General features: G+C 33.4%; 1 protein-coding gene across 24 annotated transcripts in view; it reads right to left on the bottom strand.

Moving 5' to 3' along the window:
- The window catches only part of LOC129940428 (casein kinase I), a 152,408-nt gene that overhangs the window by 79,310 nt on the left and 54,531 nt on the right, over nt 1–18,567 (bottom strand). For all 24 annotated transcript variants that reach the window (XM_056048748.1, XM_056048765.1, XM_056048759.1 and 21 more), the window contains one exon: nt 16,133–16,332. In XM_056048748.1, the coding sequence (XP_055904723.1) occupies nt 16,133–16,332 (200 nt within the window). The remainder of the gene's footprint in view (nt 1–16,132; nt 16,333–18,567) is intronic.

The following is an 18,567-nucleotide window of genomic DNA, read 5'->3' as shown; positions in this document are numbered from 1 at the left end:
CTAACTCGCTATGATATTGAAAAATCAAATAGAAACTATATTGCTATCGTTTTGTTAAGAATTTGTGTGGAAATATGTCTTCAAACGTATATAAACTCACATTATGTAATTCATTCGTCGTTCGATGGTCGCGCTCATGTGAATACTGCTTTACTGAAATCAGAAACCTTTCGTTCTTCTTTCGGGAATTCATTTAAAAAAAATCATTAATTGATTTCAAAAAAGGTATAGGGGACGGGTTGAATTTGACAGGTCGTGGCGGCCATATTATTTCTTTTACTTTTTATCAAAATATTTTCTCTTAGTCACTAAAGACAAAATATCACGGCAAGTTATAGCGTCTGGCTGCAAATGATAAACAATTTTATTTTCCAAAATGGGTGTTTTCTATCAGCAACGATGCACGCCCTTTTAGTTGGGTTTAGTTTTTAGTCCTTCCAAGTGGACTTTTTAACATTTGGTGGCCAAATTTGAATTCACCGGCTCAGTGAATAATCAAAGCGTGGCTCACAAGAAATTGGCCAGGTACAGACCACGAAATTAAAAAAAAATCTATCTTTTCTTTATTTTTAAAATCATTAAGTAAATATTATTTCACCTTCTCACTTTGTTTCTTTGGTTTTCTTTTGTTTATTATTACATTTAGAGATGTCAACTGACAGTTGCCGATAGGTTAGTTCAGAAGTGGTAAGGTTGTCTTGGAAGTCGATAATGAAGTTCATCCGGCGAATAGATTGAGTTGACTTAGCGGAAGTAAAATTCTTAGAATTCTGTACTTTCCGGGTAAGCAAACATTTTTTTAATAAGCGTTTAATCATTTCCCAAAAAATGACGGATAAAAACCCAAAAAATGACGGATAAAACCCAAAATGACAGTTCACAACCATTTACTTTTGTTTTAAATCAATATGTTAGAGCTACTAAATTCGAATGCGTTTTATAACTTAACTTTATCAAATGAAGAAAATGTCATGAATAATTAATATTTGATTTGTTTTCTTGTTTTCCATTAAATTAAATTGAATCTAAATGAATTAAGAACTGAAGGTAGGGGTTCGTTCGTAGATTATGGACTAAGTAAAATGGTTCTTCACGTGCAACAGATGGCGCTATTATGGATAAACTAAAGGGTGATTTTTTTGAGGTTAGGATTTTCATGCATTAGTATTTGACAGATTACGCGGGATTTCAGACATGGTGTCAAAGAGAAAGATGCTCAGTATGCTTTGACATTTCATCATGAATAGACTTACTAACGAGCAACGCTTGCAAATCATTGAATTTTATTACCAAAATCAGTGTTCGGTTCGAAATGTGTTTCGCGCTTTACGTCCGATTTATGGTCTACATAATTGACATAATGACCAAGTTTCGCACTCAGTTCACTTTATTGGACATTAAACCAACCACACGAATGCGTACAGTGCGTACAGAAGAGAATATTGCGTCTGTTTCTGAGAATGTTGCTGAAGACCGTGAAATGTCGATTCGTCGCCGTTCGCAGCAATTGGGTTTGTGTTATTCGACCACATGGAAGATTTTACGCAAAGATCTTGGTGTAAAACCGTATAAAATACAGCTCGTGCAAGAACTGAAGCCGAACGATCTGCGAAGTTGGCAGAAAATCCGCTGTTTTTATCGACAAATTTTGTTCAACGATGAGGCTCATTTCTGGTTGAATGGCTACGTAAATAAGCAAAATTGCCGCATTTGGAGTGAAGAAGCCGTTCAAGAACTGCCCACGCATCCCGAAAAATGCACTGTTTGGTGTGGTTTGTACGCTGGTGGAATCATTGGACCGTATTTTTTCAAAGATGCTGTTGGACGGACGCAACGTTACGGTGAATGGCGATCGCTATAGTTCAATGCTAACAAACTTTTTGTTGCCAAAAATGGAAGAACTGAACTTGGTTGACATGTGGTTTCAACAAGATGGCGCTACATGCCACACAGCTCGCGATTCTATGGCCATTTTGAGGGAAAACTTCGGAGAACAATTCATCTCAAGGAATGGACCGGAAAGTTGGCCACCAAGATCATGCGATTTGACGCCTTTAGACTATTTTTTGTGGGGCTACGTCAAGTCTAAAGTCTACACAAATAAGCCAGCAACTATTCCTGCTTTGGAAGACAACATTTCCGAAGAAATTCGGGCTATTCCGGCCGAAATGCTCGAAAAAGTTACCCAAAATTGAACTTTCCGAATGGACCACCTAAGACGCAGCCGCGGTCAACATTTAAATGAAATTATCTTCAAAAAGTAAATGTCATGGACCAATCTAACGTTTCAAATAAAGAATCAATGAAATTTGGCAAATTTTATGCGTTTTTTTTTTTTAAAGTTCTCAAGCTCTTAAAAAATCACCGTTTATAATATACATAGCTCATACTTTTTTTTTGCAGAGTAAAAAACAATAATGCAGAATATCGTATATTTAAGAAATTATTTTGGTTTTACAATTAATAACAAAAAATACCCACACGGAAGTTTATGGAACTCAAAGATCGGTTTTATGCTGAGCAACGTGAATTTTCTATCATTAACTTTTTCTTATAAAAGAAAGCTTAAAACAAAATGAAGTAGCCAAGTTTACTTGTAAAAATATGCAAGCGCCCACCAAGGCGCTCCCCGACGGAAGATGGCAATACAGATCTATTTAATCTTCTTGGGCGTAATTTTCTTTTTGGCGGAGACTTCAATGCGAAACACAACAATTGGGGTTCAAGACTTATATCAACAAAAGGGAAAAGACTTTCCGAAGCAGGCCGTAAATACAATTGGGAACTCTATGACCTGTCATCACATCATACTATAGTGATTCTGTCACTTAATGAATCGGAAGTACTAGAAAAAACAGGCGGCTGAAGAAAGTACTCCAACATTTTCTAATAGAAGACAAAATGAAACAAAATATCCTTTAGAGATAAGAGAGTTGATAATAGAGAAAAGAAGAGCTCGAAGAAAATGGCAAAATAGTTGATTTCCAGCAACAATCTTTAAAAACAAATTTACAAATTCAAAAGTGATTCACTCAGTACATTCCTAAGGAATTTAACGACTGATGCTTCAACCAATTTTTCGCTATGGAAAGCAGCCAAGCGCCTGAAAAGACCGCAGTTACAAAACTCGCCCTTGAAATCTAAAGATGGGAAATGAATCGGTAACAGGAAAGAAAAAGCTAACCTTTTCGCTGAACTTCTTGAGAATGTTTTTAAGCCATAATCATCAAACGCGGCTGAAAATAACTTACAGTTTGTTGATAAGATAGATGAAAGTGAAATACCAATTGTAAGCCTTAAAGAAATAAAAAGTATGTGCTTACATCAACTACCAAATAAAAAATCACCAGGTTACGATCTAATTACTGCTCAGGTTATGAAAGAAATGCCATTGAAAACCTTCATAAAACTACAATATATAATAAGTGCATGCCTTAAGCACCGGTAAGTCCCGCACCATTGGAAAATTGCTGAAGTAATTGTCATACCAAAGCAAGGTAAACCACATACAGAAGTGACGGCTTACAGACCAATATCGCTTATACTAATTATGGCAAAAGTTTTTGAAAAACTGCTTCTGAAGAGACTTAGCAAAATCATAGAAGAAAGAAATAAACATTCCACGATAGAGCAAGTTCATAGAATATCGGATGTAATAGAAAAAGCATTAGAAGAAAAACAAGTATGTTCAGCTATTTTCTTAGATGTTGTTCAAGCTTTTGACAAGGTTTGGCATGAGGGACTTGAGTACAAACTGCAAAGGGATCTTCCCAGGAAGTACTTTGAAATATTAAAATCGTACATCTCAGACCGATTGTTTAGAGTAAGGTACGATCAAGAAAACTCGGAATTGAAGTAAATAGAAGATGGTGTACCACAAGGAAGTGTCCTAGGTCCTACCCTGTATTTACTATACACAAGGGATATTCCAGTTGGTAATCACTCCATAATGGCTACTTTTGCAGATGATCCCGAAATTTTGGTACCCGACAAATGTGTCTCTAAGGCAGCAGTAAAACTACAAAATGCCCTCGACACAGTGAGAGCTTGGACCGAAAAATGGCGTATCAAACTCAATGAAACAAAATCTTCACATACAAACTTTACAAATAAAAAGATAAACAATATTCCAATAATCATTAATAATCAAGCTGTACCTTACGCCAATACGGCCAAATACCTTGGAATGACTTTGGATGCAAAGCTTAAGTGGAAAGAGCACATCAAAAAGAAAAGAGAAGAACTAAACTTGAACTCTGATTTATCAATCCAAAACAAAATAATGCTGTATAATCAAGCACTAAACCCTGTTTGGACCTATGGAATCCAATTATGGGGCTGTACAAAGAAAACAAATACCGAAATCATCCAAAAATTCCAAAACAAAGTCCTTCGTGGAATAGTTAATGCACCTTAAGAAATACCGATCTACATCGTGACTTACAAATAGAAATGGTTACAGAAGTTGTTAAAAAATACGCTGTATCGCACAACCAGAGACTGCAAAGTCATACTAATTCTGAAATGGAGTACGTCTTGAATATAAGAAACCATGTTCGGAGATTAAGAAGAACCAAGCCTCATGAGCTTATGGTCTAAAAAAAAACATGTAGAAGTATTAAAAGTTTAAACTTCCCCCAAAGTGATTGTACAAAATTAAGAAAGAAAAAGAGGCTGGGATGCTACCCACACTAATAACTTCCCATCCCGTCTGTCAATTTGTCTTGCTTAAAAGTTTGTCTAAATGTACTCGCATCAATTTTTACCAAATTTTCGTACTATTTTTTGTAGATTTTACTTTTTATGAAAAAACGGACTGTTAGATTTTTATACAAAAATTACTGAATATTGAAAACAATATTTTCTGTGAAATAAAATAAGTTTGAAGCTAATATTTTTAATTTTTGAAAAGCTATTTGAGCCGAAAGTAAATTTTTACCAAGTTTTAGTATTGTTTTTTTTTAGACTTTTATTTTTTGTAAAAAAAACTGTCAATTCGAATTTTTTAAAAATTGTACTAAATGTTGAAAACAATATTTCTTATAAGATAAAATTACTTTGAAGCCAATATTTAAAATTTTTAAAGAGATATTTGAGTCGAAAATCACCAACTTCTATAGATTTTTTTTTAGGTTTTTATTTTTTGTAAAAAAAAACTTTCAATTCGATTTTTCTCAAAATTTGTCCTAATGATGAAAACAATATTTCTTATAAGAAAAAATTAGTTAGAACCTATTATCTCAAAGTTTTTAAAAGATATTTGAGTCGAAAATCATTTTTTACCAACTTTTGTTAATTTTTTTCGGTTTTTAATTTTTTGTTCAAAAACTGTCAATTCGATTTTTTTCAAACTTTAAATGAATGTTGACAACAAGATTTTTTGAAATATAAAAGCAAATTAAAGCCAATATCTTAAAGTTTTGAAAAGATATTTGAGTCGAAAATCAATTTTTAACAACTTTTATAAATTTGGTTTAGGTTTTTTTTTTTGTAAAAAAAACTGTCAATTCGATTTTTCTCAACACTTTTCAAAGTGTTGAAAACAATACTTCTTATAAGATAAAATAAGCTTGAAGCCTAAATTTCAAGTTTTTGAAAAGATATTTGAATCGATATTCATACTTTGAGTAATGTTTTTTTTAGATTTTTATTTTTTTATAAAAAAAAACTGTCAATTCGATTTTTCTCAAAATTTTATCAAATGTCAAAAATATTATTCTTCGTTGCACAAAATTGTTTTAGAGATGAAATCATATTTCAGTCGTAAAATTTTTGAGGGGACAAATTTTTTTTTCAGTTTTATTGGTTTATAAAAAAAACCGTTATATTGATTTTTTTCAAAAAAATATACCTTATTGGTATCACGTTACAATATATTATATAAAATTTATTTCAAGTCACTAGCGTTTTTTGGTTCGTAATATATTTAGGGTTAACCAAAATTTTCACCTTTTTTCAAACGGTTTTGGTAAAAAAAACCACCCACGCAATTTTCTTGAGAGCCCTTTCTGCATCTTTCTGCCTTATTATCTGTATAACAAAATTTATTTGAAGTCGATATCTCTTCTGGTTCTTGAGCTATGGAGGACGAAAAAACGTCGCGAACGTACGGACGTACAAACGTACGTACACACGCACGCACAGACATCTTTCTAAAAATCTTTTATTTCGACTCTAGGGACCTTGAAACGTCGAGAAATGTCAAAATTTTCAAATCGGACCCATTACAATAACTTCCTATGGGAAGTTAAAAATCGGAAGTCGATCCTTCAAGATTGGTCCTGATGAAGAGGTGGCTTTAGTGGTTAAGAGTCCCACACTACTTGGTGTCGAATACTGCCAAGTGTCTTTTGAAGATTTCCTCCTGTCAAAAAAAAAAACTTTTTCGGAAGACTTAAGATTTTAATCCAATACAAATTGTATGACAAGAAAACGAAAACATGCACAAATATAAAAAATATTAGACAAAAGTTGATACGTCATCTCATTGGAAAAACACACAAGTAATTCAATTACCAAACATTTGTTGAAACATCAAAAAGTTCGACTAGAGTGACATCATAGTGTTTGGCATGTTGAGCACTATTCTACGATTGCAGTCATCAAGTGTCAAACGTTCGAACATTTGCTTTCGATACTCGAACAAAAGTCAAATCTCTATCAGCAGCAGGATTTTACTTTGCCTTTTATCGGCAGTAATTCGAGTGGAGATGTGTTATTAGTTATTAATATAAATTTCTCCTGTACTCTTACCTTAATTTGAATTTAATTTACTGTCAAAACTAAAAGAAATGACGTTTTTCTTTCGTTAAGTATTTTCGGTATGTTTTCTGAAATATTCTTTGTTTAAGAGTATTTTACATTGTAAACGTGTCTTATTTTTCAACAGCAACTCTCAGAATCACTTTCATTAAAAATATACATATAAAAAAGTAGTCCTCACAATGTGTTAAAAATTGTTGAGCCATTTATAAGGTCAAAAAAGTGAAAGTATTCTGACGTTCGAACAATTATTTCTTTTCACAGCATCGTTGACGTCATAAATTAAGTACACAAACTTGTACTCGTATATATTTAGATAAATAGATATGAATCTTAAAATTGTTGTTGTTGTTGTTGTCATAATAATATAACCGAAGCCATATAATTAACACCGTATTATTTTTTGAAGAGATAGCTCTGGTGCTTTAACGAAACGACCAAGATTTTATTTTTGTTCCTGTTTCGTTGTGCGTTATAAATTAAGTTATTTTTGGATGTTGGGATTTATAAATTAAGCAAATAAACAAGTGGTGTGGATTTTGAATATTTTTTGTTTGGTTTTGAAATTTTATTTATTTGTTTGATAATGAAGGAGATTTATCTTTAACTTTATGATGGGGATTCCAAAATGCGAGTATTGAACGACATGTTGTCATATAGCTAAAATTTTGTACATACGTAATAAATAAATTTCAACGAATAAAATTAAGAATTTTTTAATTGCATTTTACTGTGAGGGTTTATAGAAGTGATGGAAATGCAACACATCATAATTGAGAATGTGTTATTGCGTAACTTTCGTGGAAATTTTTATTCCAATTTTAATGAACATAATATAATATTTTGGGTAAGGAATAAGGTACGAGTATTTATTTACATTTTCTAAGAAATTTCTAAATTCTCAAACCAAATAGATTGTGGGTATAATTTAAATGAATGTTGATTCAAGGAAACGCAACCAATAGTTAACAACAAGTTGGCACGTTTTACAGTCTCCTCGTGCAGCTATTGTATTAGTTAGAACAAAATTTAAATTGATTTTAATTATGTCAAAATGTATATTTTATACTCTTTGTTAATGTATTTTACTAAATATAGACACATACATCCTAATAATGATTGAAAAGAGCCAATTAGTGGGAAAGCAAATTCAATAGCCAAAGAAGGTGTTAATTTTTGTTCTTTGATATTTAAATTTCAACATTTAACGAATCTGTCACCCTCACTGTCAAAAGTGACAGCTTAAATAGCTTTACAAAAAGAGGACTGATAAACTAAACAATTATACTATCAATTTATGCTGCTCAACTGTAAATTAAAAAATAATGTTTTTCATAGAAATAATATCATAATATCATGAAAGTAGAGGTTAATTTTCTAAAGTGAAACTTTTGACAGTTTTCTAAAAACAGAAACATGAATAAATACAATTTTTATTTGTTAATTTTTGTCCCTTTCACTTTAATATACAAACTTGCATAATATGAAACATTGATGTAAGAATTTTGACACTTAGTTGTAGTATGACAGATAGACTAAAAATATTCAAATACAACAATAAAAAGAAAAACAATAAACTCTGTTTCCATTGACCGTCCTAAAGAACAGGAAGAACAAAATCCATAATGTTCTCTCATTAGGTTGTTTGTTGGTGTGTAATCTCTTGAAGTAGCGTTGCCATCTGTCCGGGTTTTTCCGGACATGTACTATTTTTAACCTATGCGGGGAACGTCCGGGATAGTTTTTGCTAATTGTCCTCTTTTCATCACTAAAAAAAAGTATTTTTTTAATATTCTTTATGTATTTCCTATTTTAAAACTCAATCGCGGCTAATAAGATTAAAGAAATAAACAGAACCAATCATTTAGAAAGAGAAATTCAAAACGAACAGAATTTCATTGAACAGAATTTACACAAACAGAATTTTTTGGCTGTTAAACGTCATTGTCATCTTTTACAGTTGATGGATTGGATTTGCACCTGAATGTTTTTGTTTTTCATTTAATTTTGTGGGCGTAAAGAAAACAATTTTTTTATTATAAAAGAGTGTTAAAGGTAAAAGTTAAAAGTTTGCAAATACGGGAGTTGTTTTTTAAATTATATAATTATGCTTTTAGTTGCTCACAATTCCAAGACGAAAATGTACTTTAAATGAAGATTTGAGGACAAAGTTTACTTCTTTTAAAAAAGACGGTAGGTGTGCTGCTCCATTTGTAATTGTAAAGGGTGCCCCAAAATTAACGCAAGATTTGAATTAAATAGAAAACCCCGTTTTTAGTCTTTCGATAGTTATATTTTTATTGACTCGTAAAGTAAATAGGATAGGGTTATGTATGGAATTACACATCGGACAAATGGCCTCCACGGCTTTGCATGCACATGCACACTCTTTTGTTGAAATTTTCCATGACCATTCTGCATAAATGTGGCTGAATTTCGTTGATGCAGCGTTGAATCTCCTCCTTTAATGAACGGGTGGTTGTGGGCTTGTTGACATAGACTTGTGATTTCAAATAACCCCATAAAAAGAAGTCTATAGGTGTTAAATCACACGATCTAGGAGGCCAATTTTGATCACCGAAACGAGAGAGTACACGACCTGGGAATGTCTCTTGCAGTAATTGAATTGTTTCACGGGCTGTATGACATGTGGCACCGTCTTGTTGAAATCACATATTGGACACATCAATATCATCCTATTTTGGCAGAAAGAACTGTGTAATCATGTCGCGATATCGAGCACCAGTAACAGTCACTGCTTGACCAGCATCATTTTCAAAAAAATATGGCCCAATTATGCCTCCAGCCCAAAATCCACACCATACAGTCACGCGTTGTGGATGCATTTGTTTTTCGACAATCACATGCGCCAATTTTGGCGATTGACAAAGCCATCAAGATGAAAATGTGCTTCATCGCTTAGGATGATTTTGCTTTAAAAATCAGGGTCATGCAGCCGCCAAGCTTTCACTATTTTTGAAATATTCTTTAATAATGAAGACACGTTGTTCTATCGTGTAACGCTCCATTTTTAATAACCCTATACTGTTAGCTGTCAAATTGCTTTTTTTTCAGGGTTGCCAACACTTCACTGCACAAATGGCGACAAATTCAAATCTTGCGTTAATTTTGGGACACCCTTTACAATTTCAATTGCAAATAGAGGTAGAAGGGACATCGAAGAACACGTTAAGTCCGAAAAACATTACAAACTCTACGAGCGTCAACATCGTCAGAATCATTGGATTTGTTTATTGTAAGGCGAACGGCATCTGACCAAAACCATTTAAAGGCAGCAGAGGCAACAATTCATCACCAATCGTTCAATTCACTCGATTGCACCAAGAAATTAAACCAAAAGATATACTTCGACTCCAACATTTGCAAGAAACTGTCCTGTGCACGAACTAAGGCTACTGCGATAATCACCAACGTTATTGCCCCTTTTTCGATATCACAGGACCTATCTGATTTAAAAACAAATGCTTTCATGTGTTCAAACAGATGCTAGTTACCATTTAGCCTTGAAAATGTTCCCTGTTTTAATAAGATATTACGATTTTAAAAATGGTGGAACAAAAAGCAAGATTCTGAAACTATTGTAAGCAATATACAAGAGCAAATCAATAGTAATTTTATTCCTATCAAAATTAAATCTATCATGGTTAATTTCTTCTGGTTTACAAGAAAAAGTAAACAAATTTAAAATTGATACCAAGAACCTCTATAATGTAACTGTCATATATATTGAATCCTGGCAATCCCTTATGACAGCTTGCAACTGTATAACAACACTGTACGCACACTAATGTTGATGTGACATTTATTGGACGAACCGTTGAACAATCATCAATAAATCTATATATTCTACAACCAATACTTACTTTATTTTATTATACTTATTTTTATATTATAACGTTACTAAATAAATGAATTACTACTTATAAATAAACAAATTTAAAGTTTTTACGTGGATTCAGTTCAATGATAAAAACGTAACGTGGGAATCAGTTGAACCATGTTTGATTTATATTCAGGAAAAAGGTGTTAATGTTAGGGACAGTGCTTTATTTGATAAATTTTGTAATCTCAAGCATTATATGGATAACCTTTCTCCTTGCGATAAAACTAATGTTAACACAAAATGGACTGAATTCTTTAAAAGTTGTACCTCCATAGAATTATACAGTGAATTGATTAAAATTTTCAAGCGCATTGAGTTGCGAATCTTTTTATGATTCTTTAATGTCAAGCGATGGTGAAATACTTAACAAAATTAGATGTAATAAAAAAAAAAGTGCATTTTCAATTTTTAAAATTCCTACAAAATAATATATTTGTGCCGACTTTGTAAAAAAAACTTTGCGTTAACAAATATAGCGCCATCTTTTGCACGGGGAAATCTATACACAATTAGACCATAACCAACTCTTTCAATTTACAAAATAGAAAACATGCACAAAAATTATACATAAATTATTCCTAGTAAATTTTTAACAGATGATCTTAATTAAATAAACTTTCATTTAGCAACACTATTTTGACAGGCGGCCATTTTGTCAGCTGTTAGGTTAGGTTAGGTTATAGTGGCTGTCCAAGATGGAAACGGACACACTTAGGCCAGTTTAATGGCCCATTGTGATACCACATGAATCTTGAGGCTTCCTCTTAAACTCAATGGAACCAGTTAGAGTCCCTTACGAAACGTGAGAGGCTGATTATACCGATATGATTTAGATCGTTTAGATCGTTAAAGAAGAATTCTCCTAGGTAATTCTTGCGTTTTCGAGCTGGAGCAGGGCATGTGCAGAGAAGATGCAGAACCGTTTCTTCCTCTTCCTCGTCCATACAGCTTCTGCAAAAGTCATTTGAGAATACGCCTAGTCTCGTGGCGTGCTTTACTATTAGACAGTGTCCGGTTATGACAACTATTATCGAGCTTATATGCGATCTGCTTAGAGAGAGCAAACACCTCGAACGTTTTATATCCAGTGTTGGCCAAATGTTTTTTGTGGCTTGACACGTGGAGATGTTGTTCCACCTGGTGCCTGCCCTCCTCGCAGCGTCTTGCATTAGTAGCAGTTTACAAGTAGCGATTGGTATGCCAGTACTTGCCAAACGTGGTAGGATGGGCTGTACTGTACCGTTCCTGGAGAGTTCATCTGCCTTACAGTTACCTGGAATGTCTCTATGGCCCGGCACCCAGCAAAGGTGATTATTAAACTGTTGCGCCATCTCCATTAGAGATGATCGACAGTTATGGACTGTTATATAGTTTGTAGAGACAGAGTCCAGAGATTTGATAGCGGCCTGGCTGTCAGAGAAAATACGGATATCTGATGTTGATATCACGTTTTCTTTGAGCCAAGACAAGACTTCCTTAATCGTCAAAAGTTCCGCCTGGAACACGCTACAATGATTGGGAAGGCGGAATGAGAGACTTAATTTCAGTTGTTCAGAGTACACACCTCCACCAACCCCTTCTTTTGTTTTTGAACCATCTGTGTAAAAATGGATGGACTCATCCTCCAAGAATGTCCTATCCTCCCAAAAAGATCTGGTAGGTATAGAAATCTGGAGTTTTCTGTTGAATTGTAGTTGGGGGATGGTGTAGTCTATGTGCTTTGGAATTGATTCTAAGTACCTTAGAATTACGGAGTGGCCAATGTTGTTGTTAGTCCACTGCGACGAAGCATTGAGGCGAATAGCAGAGCTTGCAGCTATTTGTTTACTAAATATGTCAAGAGGTGTAAGGTAGAGCAAGGTGTCCAGTGCCGCAGACGGGGTCGTGCGAAGCGATCCGCTTATACATAGGCAGGCTGAACGTTGGACTTTATTTAACTTATCCCTGTGTATACTTTCTCTAAAGCAGTCCACCATACTGCCACACCGTACGTTAAAATCAGTCTGATTACCGATGTGTATAGCCAATGTGTGATTCTGGGTTGTAAGCCCCATTTATTACCAATAGCTTTTTTTGCAAGAAAAGAGAGCTACAGTAGTTTTTTTGACTCTTTCCTGTACGTTGCGTTTCCAATTTAGTTTTTTGTCTGAGACAAGACCTAGGTATTTGGCCTCGTCTGAGAATTTTAATTGGATTCCTTTAATGTAAGGAGGGTTGACAAATGGAATTTTGTATCTCCTCGAAAATAAGACCAGATCGGTTTTGTGTGGGTTAACACCCAGTCCACACCGATCAGCCCAGAGTATTAGTCTGTCCAAGGCATTTTGTAAGAGTTCTTTTAGGATATTAAGATGCTTTCCTGAAACTGCTATAGCAACGTCGTCCGCATAGGCTATCACTCTGAAACCCTCCGCATCCAGACTAGTTAGGATTTCATTCACCACTAGGTTCCAGAGGAGAGGGGATAGAACACCACCTTGCGGTGTCCCTCTACTAACGAATCGTCTACTAGAAGAGTTGCCCAGTTTTGAATTAATTATTCTGCTAGTAAGCATTAAATGAATTAACTCCCGAAGCGAACTCTCTACATTTAGAGATGTCAGTGCAGAAGTGATTGCAGATGTGTCCACGTTGTTAAAGGCACCTTCGATGTCAAGGAAAGCAACCATAGTGAACTCTTTATGATGGAGGGAATATTCGATGGTGCGTACTAAAGTGAGTAACGCTGTTTCCACCGATTTACCCTTACAGTAGGCATGTTGAGACGAAGACAGAAGTCTTGTATCGATACGTGCCCTTAAATGGATATCGATCAATTTTTCCAGGGTCTTAAGAAGGAATGATGATAGACTTATTAATAGGTCGTAAATCTTTAGGATTAACTTGGGAGCATTTACCTGCTTTAGGTATAAAGACAACTTTAACTTCTCTCCATGCCGAGGGAACATGAACCAGGTAAAGACAGCTGGTAAAAATTGCCTCAAGGATTGGTGCAATTATATCAGAGGCTTTTTGTAATTCTGCTGGTATTATTCCATCTGGTCCTGCAGCTTTAAATGGTTTGAAGCTGTTGAGAGCCCATTGTAACTTATCCTTTGTGATCAGACCTTGTGGATATGTTGTATTTGAACTTGAACGTGCAAAGCTGTTGCAAGTTTCGGTAAGAGAACTACCAGGAAAGTGAGTGTCCAATAGTAGGTTCAGTGATTCATTACTTGAATTAGTCCAGGAGCCGTCTTCATTTTTTAAGCAGCTTGGCATAGCTGGATTAGTTGAAAGAATTTTCCGTAACCTAGAGGCTTCAGAAGTTTCTTCTATCATGCCACAGAAGGATCGCCAAGAAGATCGCTTGGATTTCCTTAGTGCCTTCTTGTAGATTCTTAGGGATTCTTTGTAGGAGTCCCAATGAGAGGCTAGTCTTGCAGCTTTGGCTCGGTTGAAAAGTTTCCTGCATTCCTTTCTGAGCGAGTCAAGCTCTGAGGCCCACCATTGTGGTTTCCTCTTTCCTCTTATGTGTATAAGTGGACAAGAAATTTCTAGCGATCTGTTCATAGCTGAGGTAAGGTCATTGACTTTGTTGTCAAGTTCGTTAGCGTTAGAGGAAGGACTAGATAGTCCAGGTTCTAGTAAACTCTGTAATAAGTTCCTGTATAAAGCCAGCTGTTAAGTCTTAAGAGATTTATTTTTAATTTGGTTTGACATTTAAACATGAATATGCAAAGGACGCTTGAACAATGCTTCCAAATTGTGACAAAATTATAATCATTGTTCGAAAGACGAAAAGGCTCACTTTTGGTTGAATGGATACGTCAATACACAAAACTGGCTTATTTGAAGTGATGCTAGACGTTCACATACAAACAAAACTTACTGTTTTGTGTACTTTATCGGTTGGTGGAATAATTGGTCCGTACTTCTTAAAAAAAAAACATATTTGGCATAACGTTATAGCCAAACTTGATTTATTCCATTTCTCTAAAAAAGGTGCCCTTTAATTTTGTTGGAATACAGTGGATACAAGTTCGGTAACCGAAAGAGCATGGTTTATAAGCTTATTTTATCCGACGAGTAGCCTGTGGACTGAATAAAATGTCAATTTTTACATCTCAAGTGTCAATTTTGTTGTGATCTTTGAAAAGCGGAAATGAAGATACGTAACAGTGGCTTACATTTGTATTTATGTATTTAGCAATAAAAAAAATACGGATAGAAAATGTTTCACAAACCTAATAAACAACAAATGACTTACAAAAAAACAAAAATCATCTTCACAATGTCATTAAGCAAGTTGATTGGGAAATACATTAAAGCAAATAAGAAAAAAACATCCCACGTACAAACGTAGCCTTACAAAAATGTTATGCTATAAAATTAAGCTTGAAGCTTAAATATATTGGAATACGGCAATCTAAAGAGTATATTAGTTTGTTTTGTTTGGAGGGTAATAATGTTAATACATTTAAGAGCTACTGTTTGTTGGCGGCAACCAATTTGAAAAAGTGCTGATTTCCTTTAAATTTGGAAAATACATTAACCCATGTATATTTACGAGTGAGTACGAAGTATCTAGTTTAGACAATAAAATATAACAGTTTATATTTATAGTTAATAGCCATTTTATGTATGGGGATCATACACATGTGAACTGTCAAATATAAATACAAAATGGCTAACACAGGAATACCGTTTTTCGAATTTAAACTAGACTTGCAGTTAAAACAGAATGACAGTTTAAAGATATGTCAAATCCTCGAAATGTCATGTGCTCTATTATGACAAGAAAAATCAAAATTCTCAAAATGGCATGTGCAAACTAAATTTTAATGCAGTCAGTTAATTGAATTGAAAACCAAATGTCAAAATTCTCGTAATGTCATGTGCAAACGAATTTTTGCGAAGATACGTAATAAACTCAATGAAAAGTCTTTGGATTCTTTAAATAGTAACAATATTTTTTTCAACATAAAAAACTTATGACTTTATTTTGTAAGAGGAAGAATTGATAAAACTATTTAAATTCAATTCCCACCCTTTCTCAATTTTGAATTTAGCTAATGACATAAGAAACAATTAAACTAAAAAAATATGACTGTCATTTTCTTTTCACCATCACCCTATATTGACCCTCTACAATATAATTTTGATGGAAGATTTCTGCGTTGTTGCATTTACAACACGCCTTTCAATTTTCTGTAAATTTATCGCATCTCATCTTATTTATTCGAATAAAAATTGTTTATTACTCGATAACCATATTATTGTTTCATTCTGTGTTGTGTTTGTTTTATTTAGCAATAATTATTAGTCACACTCTTAATTGATGATTATTGTATAAATAAATTTGCACTTGGAATATAAGTCTATTTTTGTTTTGTAGAAATGGGACGGTAAATTAAATTGACATTTTGCAAACAAGATCAGATAAATGTATCTAATTAAAACAAATAATTAAGAAACAAAACTTACCTAATCGCAATTCTCCAAAATTACCACAGCCAATTTTTTTTCCAACACGAAAATTCGGTCCTACCATTAGGACCCCCGTTGAGGAGCCCACTGAATGGCGGGCGGAATACATGTTGCCGGAACTGTTTGCTGTTCTAGCAGCAGCTCCTCCACCACCCCCGCCACCAGCAGCTGATGAGCTAGGTGCTTGTGTTGCACCACTGTAATAATACAAAAACGAAACAAAATTTAAGACTTCAATTTATTAAGTAAAGAATCAAATTAAATAAATGAAAAACAATAAATAAACTAGAACCTATGAAATGTTTAAAAACTACAATAAAAACAGCATCAAATAAAAGAAAATAATGGAGTTAAAAGTAAAGGCCTAACACATCTACCTTGAGGAACTCCGTTTGATTCGTTTGTGTCAAACAATTTAAACAATTTTCAAACAAATGTTTGATAAAAAGAAACAATTAGAAACAGAATGAAGTCTTTAATAATGACAATTCAAACCAAACAAATTATGACAGTTTCACATATACATACAAAGTTTTATATAAGAAAAGTCAAAAATTTGCAAATGGAGTAGTTTGCATCAAGTTTATGCGACTGAGTTGTATCATTTTAATCTTCTTTTCTTTTCGTTTCTAAGAACTCTCTAAGAAATTCAACACGTGGGATTAACTAAAAAAGTTTAAGGTCTTTGTTCGAGGTTTACTTAAGCAAATGCTTCTTAATTATTTGTATTCTTTTAAAAATAGAAGAACATACAAAAAAAAAGAAACAAGTTAAGAGGAAATAAATTTGGCATAAGAAATCGGAAGAAAATGTTAACAAAAGAAGATGTAGTCTTTTTTTTGCGAATATAATTATGTCAGGGTTGACAGGTTGTCTTTGCCATTGTCGAACTAGATAACAATGTAATACGCCTTAAGCAACCATTCACCACATCACCACAAAACAGAAACATCCCCAATGAAACATACAAAAAAAAATGAATGCAAAACGTCAAACAACTGACGCCATTCATATACGAATAAGAATGCACACTTAAATAAATAAAAAAAATTATAATGCAAACAAATAATAAACAACCACTGACAGAAGAACACTTTCTCTTAGGCTGTCATTTAGGGCGTAAACAAATGTATGAGTATAGCTTCTTTTTTTTTGTCGTTTCTTTTTTACCGGATGCGTAGGTCAGGGCCATACACAACTGCAATTTTGTTTTTGTTCGACAAAACCAGAAACACTTACATACATATATTTGAATATGCAAAAATAAGTGGTTATTTTTAAGTATTGACACTTGGTATTAAAAATTTAATTTTTTGACAGTGCAAAATAAAAGTATCAGATGACGGTTAAACGTACACATTTCTTTTATGCTTCGGGGCTGTAATGGTGATCTCTGACATAAATAACATACGAATTCACAAAGACATTTTGCTTTCATTTAAAGATTGATATTTGACAGCTTCAATATTTTATAGATGTCAAAAATGTGTAAGCCGTTTAATATTATGGCTTAATATTTTTTTTTGTATCCTTTATAGATTTTAAAATAAGAAGATTACATTTAAAAACTGAGCTGGTGTTATATACTATTTTTTGTTACCATGTGTAAAAGGATATGGTTAAGAAGATAATTACTTTGAACACGGCCATTGTTTTCGTTGACAATAGCAACAGGTCTGTTCGTTAACTTGATAAATCAAATACTCAGATATGTAATGCAAACTGTCTGTCACTTCACCTTTAGTAAATTGTTTATAATTTCATTGATAGAAAAACTATAAATTTAAAATAAAATCAGAATGAATAAACTTATTATTAAATCAATAAAATAATGGAAGTGCTTATATTTGTATTTATTTACATTTAAACAAAAAAGAAGCAAAAAACTGTTACCTAATCTACACAATGTCAACGTTAGACTTATGGTCTGTCACAAATTGACAAGTAGTCACAATACGCTAAAACCAATTTGTACTTCAACAAGTGAAATCAATCCCATTGTTGAATGCTGAATTGACTTGTTGGACGAACAAACACTTGCAGGGCTTCAAATTGTGGTGGTTTGGTCGTGATGGCGTTGTTTTTGTTGGCTATGAGATTATTTAATTGTATGTCATTTTTTACTCAATGTACCCTTAAAAGACTGTGTAAGATACACTTTCACGTCTGTAAATCGTTAGACAGCTAATGGCAGTTTTTTTTTTTTAGTTTTTATTTTCTGTGTCTCTGTTATATACGCAAGAGTTTAAAACAATAAATCAAATTATGAGACTTATATAGATAATTTGAATGCGAGCAATACTGTTAATTGTATATGGTATTGTTACTTAATTTATCACACAAGCTTTGTTAAAAACACCCCAATGGAGAATGACTGGATGCCATATTGACAAACATTGTCGAATACTAATTAATTGTAATTATGTAGCACT

The sequence above is a fragment of the Eupeodes corollae genome, chromosome 1 (assembly GCF_945859685.1).
Source record: "Eupeodes corollae chromosome 1, idEupCoro1.1, whole genome shotgun sequence".
NCBI classification, from domain to species: domain Eukaryota; kingdom Metazoa; phylum Arthropoda; class Insecta; order Diptera; family Syrphidae; genus Eupeodes; species Eupeodes corollae.
The sequence above is the reverse complement of the archived record's forward strand: the minus strand, read 5'-3'. Positions and strand labels throughout refer to the sequence as shown.